The 7,529-nt window shown below is 47.5% G+C and overlaps 1 protein-coding gene and 1 pseudogene across 3 annotated transcripts in view; one reads left to right on the forward strand and one right to left on the reverse strand.

Annotated features, from left to right (window-relative positions):
* The window catches only part of ELP6 (elongator acetyltransferase complex subunit 6), an 18,111-nt gene that overhangs the window by 7,390 nt on the left and 3,192 nt on the right, over positions 1-7,529 (forward strand). For all 3 annotated transcript variants that reach the window (XM_017518944.2, XM_037729658.1, XM_037729670.1), the window contains 2 exons: positions 2,216-2,334; positions 4,449-4,650. In XM_017518944.2, coding sequence (XP_017374433.1) covers positions 2,216-2,334; positions 4,449-4,650 — 321 coding nt within the window. The remainder of the gene's footprint in view (positions 1-2,215; positions 2,335-4,448; positions 4,651-7,529) is intronic.
* On the reverse strand, positions 6,501-7,371 carry LOC108296633 (annotated as a pseudogene).

A 7,529-nucleotide genomic window follows, 5' to 3' on the forward strand; every position in this document is an offset into this window, starting at 1 on the left:
GCGGAGTTTCGCTCTTGTCACCCAGGCTGGAGTGCAGTGGCGCGATCTCAGCTTACTGCAACCTCCTCCTCCCAGGTTCAAGCAGTTTTCCTGCCTCAGCCTCCCCAGTAGCTGGGACTATAGGCATGCGCCACCATGCCCAGCTAATTTTGCATTTTTAGTAGAGACGGGGTTTCACCATGTTGGTCAGGCTGGCCTTGAACTCCTGACCTCAGTTAATCCAACCGCCTCAGCCTACTAAAGTGCTGGAATTTACGGGCATGAGCTACCGTGCCCAGCCTGATCTTTTTTTTTTTCAAAGAGTTTATATTGGTGGAATACTTATGAGAGCACTGCCCCAGTTAGAAGAGAAGGAGGACTTATTTGTACTCAGTTCTTACTGTGTTCCAGGCAGCCTGACAGTTACAGTCCATGAGTTGTGTTCTTTCAAACCTCAAAACAATCTTAAGGTCCCATGCCACTGACAGATAAACAGAGCAAAAAGTGTGGGCCCTTGGCCAGGTACGGTGGCTCACGCCTGTAATCTCAGCACTTTTGGAGGATGTGGCGGGTGGGTCACCTGAGGTCAGGAGTTCAAAACCAGCCTGGCCAACATGGTGAAACCCCATCCCTACTAAAAATACAAAATATTAGCTGGGTGTAGTGGTGCATGCCTGTAATCCCAGCCACTTAGGAGGCTGAGGCAGGAGAATTGCTTGAATCTGGGAGGTGGAGGTTATAGTGAGCTGAGATTGCTCCATTGCACTCTAGCCTGAGCAACAAGAGTGGGGAAAAAAAAAACAAGTGTGGGCCCTTATTTCTACACTGGCATTTTCCAGACTTTGACCAGACATCAGCTTGTTTCATTATTACTTGTTTTTAAATATGTTTAATTTTATAATTACATACATTTAAAGATGAAAGTTTGTATCACCATTATAAATTAAAACCCCCCAGTGTGGTCAGTATGGTAAAACCCCGTCTCTACTAAAAATACAAAAATAAGCTGGGCGTGGTGGCGCGCCCTGTAGTCCCAACTACTTGGGACGCTAAGGCAGAAAAATAGCTTGAACCCAGGAGGCTCAGGTTGCAGGGAGCTGAGATCATGCCACTATACTCCAGCCTGGGCGACAGTGAGACTCCGTTTCAAAAAAAAGATAAAAACAGTATTGAGCTGGTGGGTGAGTGGCTCATGCATATAATCCCAACACTTTGGGAGGCTGAGGTGGGAGGATCACCTTGGCCCAGGAGTTCAAGACCAGCCTGGGCAACTTAGTGAGACCCTGTCTTTACAAAAGGATTACAGGGGTGAGCCACCATGCTCTGCCCTTTTTTTTTTTTTTTTTGAGACAGAGTTTCACTTTTGTTGCCCAGGATGGAGAGCAATGGCATGGTCTCGGCTCACTGCAGCCTCTGCCTCCCGAGTAGCTGGGATTACAGACATGTGCCACCATGCCCATCTAATTTTTTCTTTTTTTCCTAGAGACGGGGTTTCACTATGGTCTTGATCTCTTGACCTCGTGATCCACCTGCCTCGGCCTCCCAAAGTGCTGGGATTACAGGCATGAGCCACCGCGCCTGGCCAATTTTGTATTTTTAGTAGAGACGGAGTTTCTCCATGTTGGTCAGGCTGGTCTCGAACTCCAGACCTCAGGTGATTCACCCATCCTGGCCTCCCAAAGTACTGGGATAATAGGCATGAGCCACTGCACCAGGCCTAGGTTTTTGTTTTTTGTGTCTTTTTGAGACAGGGTTTTGAGCTCTTGTTCAGGCTGGAGTGCAGTGGCGTGATCATTGGCTCACTGCAGCCTTGACTTCCTGGGCCCACGTGGTCCTCCCACCTCAGCCTCCTGAGTTGCTGAGACTACAGGTGCAAACTACACTTGGCTAATTTTTTTTATCTATTTGTAGAGACGAGGTCTCTCCCTATTGCCCAAGCTGGTCTCAAACAATCCGCCTGCCTCAGCCTCCCAAGTAGTTGGGACTCCAGGCATGTGCCACCATGCCCAGCTAGTTTTTCTTTTAATGTGACAATTAAATGGCAGTGCGCATCTGAAAACAGGTGGAGGATTGTGGGTTGAGAGCTCCCAGGGGAATGAAGACAAGCCTGTACATTGAGTGCACAGATCCACTTCTGCCATGTTTGGAAGGTGTCTTGTGCCCTCTTCCAAGCTGGCATCTAGTCTGATGGGTTCCCCTACAAGGCACAGTAACTCACTCTCTCTGTCATGTTTAGGGTGTCAACCTGACCATGGCGCGGGAGCGTGGGCAGCTTGTGTTCCTCGAGGGACTCAAGTCTGCAGTGGACGTCTTCTTCCAGCCTCAAGAGAAGCCGCACCCCCTGCAGTTTCTCAGGTCAGTCAGTCTGCAGCCCAAGAAGCACACACTTGGCGGGTGGGCCCAGTCAGGGTTCTTGGTTGCTGCGTGATTCCTTCTTACTGTGTAGGAGGATAGAACTGGTTTCAGGAGTCAGATGCTTCATCTGGTGTTGCAGCATCATCAAATGCTGGCTCTTACCATGGGGCTGAGAGTGGACATTGTCCCAAAAGCTCTAGAGAGGATCATTTGCTGGAAGGATGGCAGAACGATATGCTTTGCTGTGTTTTCCAGCCCCAGCTTAGAGCCTAGCATGTGCCTGCGCTCTGTACTTGGCTTGATACAGGAGTCAGCAAACTGGGCTATGAGTCAGCTGCGTGTTTTTGTAAATAAATTTGTTTTGTTTGTATTTTTAAAAAATGTTTTGTCTTTTAAAAAATTCTTTATTTTTATTTTTTGTAAATAAAATTTTATTGGAATACAGCCACATTCATTTGTTTGCATGTTGTCCCTGGCTGTTTTTACACTACAAAAACAAATAGAGTTGAGTGGTTGGGACCATATGACCTGCAAGGCTAAAATATTTACTCTCTGGATGTTTAAGAAAAAATTTGTCCCCGGTTTGATATTCAACAACGCAGGCCTGAGATTGGTTTTCCTGCTTTTCCTCCTTTCTGAACATTGGCCACAAACATAGCTCTGTGAAGATTCTGGAACTTCCCCCCACTGCCTCCTCTCTCAGACACACACAGCCTTATGTGGTGCTGTGAGGCCATGTTTCCTGACCCTGTGTGTGACCTCACACATACCCCTTAGCACCTCTGACCTGGGGCTTCCATTTGAAGGTAGGGGCTAGTTACACCTCCTCCTAAGCGATGGGGGGATGTCCTCATTGTTAGTGAAGTTAACCCAGTGCAGGAGACTCATCCCTGGAGCATACGGCAGTAGGCCCTGAGCTCTGTTCCTCCACTCATTGCTGAGAAATGATGACTGGGATAGTCACTGGAGAAGATGGAGATGGGCAAGTTGGCTTGTCAGAAACAAGTCAAATCTGTTACCTTTACAAAAGCCTTTAGGCCACTGTCGCTCACCATCAGGGCACCTGAGTTGCTATTGAACTTCCTATTTTCATTATTTTTTTGAGACAAGGTCTTGCTGTGTTGTCCAGGCTGGAGTGCAATGGTGCAAACACAGCTCCCTGCAGTCTCGACCTCCTGGGCCCAGGCACTCCTCTCTTCTCAGCCTCGTGAGTAGTTGGGACTGCAGGGTCATGCCACCATGGCCGGCTAATTAAAAAATTTTTTTGTAGAGACATGGTCCCATTTTGTTGCCTAGGCTGTTCTTGAACTCCTGGGCTCAAATGATCCTCCCACCTTGGCCTCCCAAAGTGCTGAGATTACAAGGTGTGATCTACTGTGCCCGCCCTGTTTAACCTCCTGGGAAGGCTTCTGCCTGCGCAGTCCACATTGATCTTCCAGGTGCCTTAAGCTCTTAGGTTGAGTGGCTTTATGGAGTCTCTCTTTTTTTACTTCAGAAGTCAAATACAAATGGCTAGGTTGGAGTCTCTTTTTTTTTTTTTTTTTTTTTGAGACAGTCTCATTCTGTTGACCAGGCTGGAGTGCAGTGGTGTGATCTCAGTCTTGGCCCACTGCAACCTCCACCTCCCAGGTTCAAGCGATTCTCATGACTTAGCCTCCCAGGTAGCTGGGATTACAGGTGCATGCCACCATGCCTGGCTAATTTTTGTATTTTTTTGTAGAGACAGGGTTTCACCATGTTGGCCAGGCTGGTCTTGAACTACTGACCTCAAGCGATCCGCCCACCTCAGCCTCCCAAAGTGCTGGGATTACAGGCGTGAGCCACCATACCTGGCTATGTGTGATGTCTCTCAAGGGCCCTAGGAGCTGATTATTTTTGTGTCCCCTAGTTTCTATCACAGTGCTTTATACTTAGTAGGCCTCAGGAAATATTTGAATTGGAGTAAAATTATTCCTGCACATGTGCATGTCTTTTCTTTCTAATCAGACCATGAACTCTTTGTTGCCAAGAAGTGATACAGTTCTTTATCTCCCCTGGCCCTCTTCTGTGGTGCTACTTGTCCTTGGTAAACATCTGTGGAGTGAAGTCTGGTAACTTTTGTCCTGTCTCTCCAGGGAGGCCAATGCTGGGAACTTGAAACCATTGTTTGAGTTTGTACGGGAGGCCCTGAAGCCAGTAGGCAGTGGAGAGGCTGGGTGGACCTACCCGGTGCTGCTGGTGGACGACCTCAGTGTGCTCCTGAGTCTGGGCCTGGGGGCGGTGGCTGTGCTGGACTTTATTCACTACTGCAGAGCCACCGTGTGCTGGGAACTAAAGGTACTAATGGAACTGCCTTCTGTGCGCCCACCTGTGACCTCTAGGAGCTCAGATAGGTCCAGACTTGGTGTGATCTTTTTATTTGCTTGGAGTTTTGGTGCCCAGAAAGCTTGTACACCAGCCACGGTGCTATCCCTTACCTGCCGTTGCTGAAAAGTAAAGCACCCCCAAAGTAAAGTGATGATGAACATTTCGTTCAGTGGGCTGGTCACATAGGGCACCACTGCAGTCCCAGGTCTGCCACACATAGCCTGTGTGTCCTGGGGCAAGTTATTATTGTCCCTGAGTGTATTTTATAGATCTGCTAAGTTAATGAGTATGAGCTACTTTAAAAATTATAAAGGGCAATACAAGCATAGGATATACAACATTACCTTTATTACCAAGTTAGGAGGGACAAACAGATTTTCCCATAATAGAGGTTTTGGAGTTTTTGTTTTCTTTTGGCTAGTCAGGTGAAGCAGTGGGAGCAGAGAAGGAACAAAGAAATCTGTAACTGGTTGTGATCAGTTAGATGTAAATACTACTGTACTCACAGCCATAATAGAGTTTTAACAATTATAATAGGCCAATCAGTAAAACAGGAATAACTGTTGTGTCCCAGCAAGTTGTATGGAAAGCGCCACACTCTGAAATCTTGATTGTGAGTCCTTTATTGCCAGCGACCAAGAGTCAGCTCACGCTCAAAATCTCTCGGCCCCGAGGAAGGGGTTTGATTTCCTTTTATATGTTGCTCAGCCTGAAGTGGGGCAAAGTGGAATTTTACGGAAGCAGAATAAGCAAGTTAGGAAAGGAGGCTCCCGTGATTGTTGATTAACTAAGGAGGGTATACACAAGCGGTTCCCATGATTGCTGGTTACCAAGGGGGGGCATTCAGTACTTACCATACAAGCAATCAAGGGGGTATTCACAATAGCAAGTGGGCTTGTCAAGCAGGATATGGTTACAACGGTTATATGTTTCTATAGTTCTAAGCACAACATGACCCAGCACAGTGTGGTCCAGGTATACATTCAAGGGAGAAATGGTCGGGGAGAAGCCAAGATGGAGCCAGTCAGCTTCACATCTAAGTTGGAGTTAGTCTGGTTCATCTCATGACTGTGGTGACTACCTCATAGGTACCTGACTGCAAGAGTGAAGTGAGATGAAGCTTGTAACATGCCAGCACGGTGTCTGGCCCATGGTAGCCATTTGTCAGTGTGCAGTGGTACAGCTGGCAGGAACGTGTGGATATTGGCATGGTGTGGTCAGGCTGAGCTTGCAGAGCTGTGGGAGAGATAAGCTGAGTTAGCCAGGCATGCGGGTATCCAACAGTGTGTATTGGACACCTGTGTTCAAAGTCCTGCCTGGAAGAAGCTGTCCTGGCTATGGTTGCAGAGCAAGGAGCCAGGGTAATGCAGAAAGAATGGGAGGAGGAAGAACTGTCAGGAGTGTGGAAGGCACAGTCTGGATTGGGGGGTAAGAGTAAGTAGCCAAAGCTACCCTTCACACCCCAGCTGGGTCTTTGACCTGCTACTACCCTCTTTTTGTAAGATTACTTTTTTTAGTTGGAAAAAGTAAAACTTGGCTGGGTGCAGTGGCCCACGCCTATAATCCCAGCACTTTGGGACGCTGAGGTGGGAGGATCACAAGGTTAGGAGTTTGAAACCAGCCTGGCCAACATGGTGAAACCTTGTCCCTACTAAAAATACAGCTGGGTGTGGTGGTGGGTGCCTGTAATCCCAGCTACTTGGGAGGCTGAGGCAGGAGAATTGGTGGAACCCAGAAGATGGAGGTTGCAGTGAGCTGAGATCACGCCAGTGCACTTCAGCCTGGGTGACAGAGCAAGATTTCATCTCAAAAAAAAAAAAAAAAAAAAGGTAAAACTTGGGCATCGCTTAAAAAAAAAAAAAGGAACAGAGGAACAGCATAAAGTGTACTGTAGCAAAAAGTGCTGCTGTCTCTCCCCGTCCCTCCAACATGTATCCTTCCAGCCAGACTGTACAATTACGCACATATTTGTGTGTTTTCTTTTTTTTTTAACTTTTTGTAGAGACTTGGTCTCACTGTGTTGACTAGGCTGATCTTGAACCCCTGGGCTCAGGTGATCTCCTGCCTTGGCCTCTCAAAGTACATGCACATATTTGTCTCCCTGCATTTTTCTTCATATTACTGGTAACCTGCTATCCACACTGTTTGCTACTTTTTTTTTTAATTTAGTAATACACAGTATATTTTGTTTTCATTTAGTAATACACAGTATATTTCATTTAGTAATATGCAGTATATATGATCCATTGCCCCAAAATAACACATGGATCTGCTTCATTCTTTTTACTTTTTTTTTTTTTATCTGATCCTGATTTATAATTTAACAGCTGTGCAGGTGCCAGTCCCTCATTTCTGCCGCTCAAAGGCCTACTGCTCGGGGGGTCAGGGTTTTCTGCTCAAAGGCATGGATGTGCGGAAGCCTCCGGCTAGGCACACATTCACCCGCCATTGTCCCTGAAACAGCAGCTTCCCCTCGAACTTGGCCGACACCACCAGGACTCAGAAGCTGCACGCACAACGGTTGAGGGTCACGTCCTCCACCTCCACATGCTCCACCTCCAGGTCCTGCTGCAGCTTTCCCTGGAGGTCTTCGGTGGCGATGAGTTTCATGACAGCTGTCCAGCCAGGGCCACAGCCCAGCAGGGACAGAGCCCCAGCTCAGATCCCAGCCACGCTGCTTTGCACCCCTACAGGAGCCACTTACTGTTTTTCTTTTTTGTCACTATTCTTTTTTTTTTTTTTTTTGAGACAGAGTTTTGCTCTTGTTGCCCAGGATGGAGTGCAGTGGCCCAACCTCTGACTCCCAGGTTGAAGCGATTCTCCTGCCTCAGCCTCCCAAGTAGCTGGGA

Source organism: Cebus imitator, unplaced genomic scaffold (assembly GCF_001604975.1).
Source record: "Cebus imitator isolate Cc_AM_T3 unplaced genomic scaffold, Cebus_imitator-1.0 Scaffold0, whole genome shotgun sequence".
NCBI lineage: Eukaryota > Metazoa > Chordata > Mammalia > Primates > Cebidae > Cebus > Cebus imitator.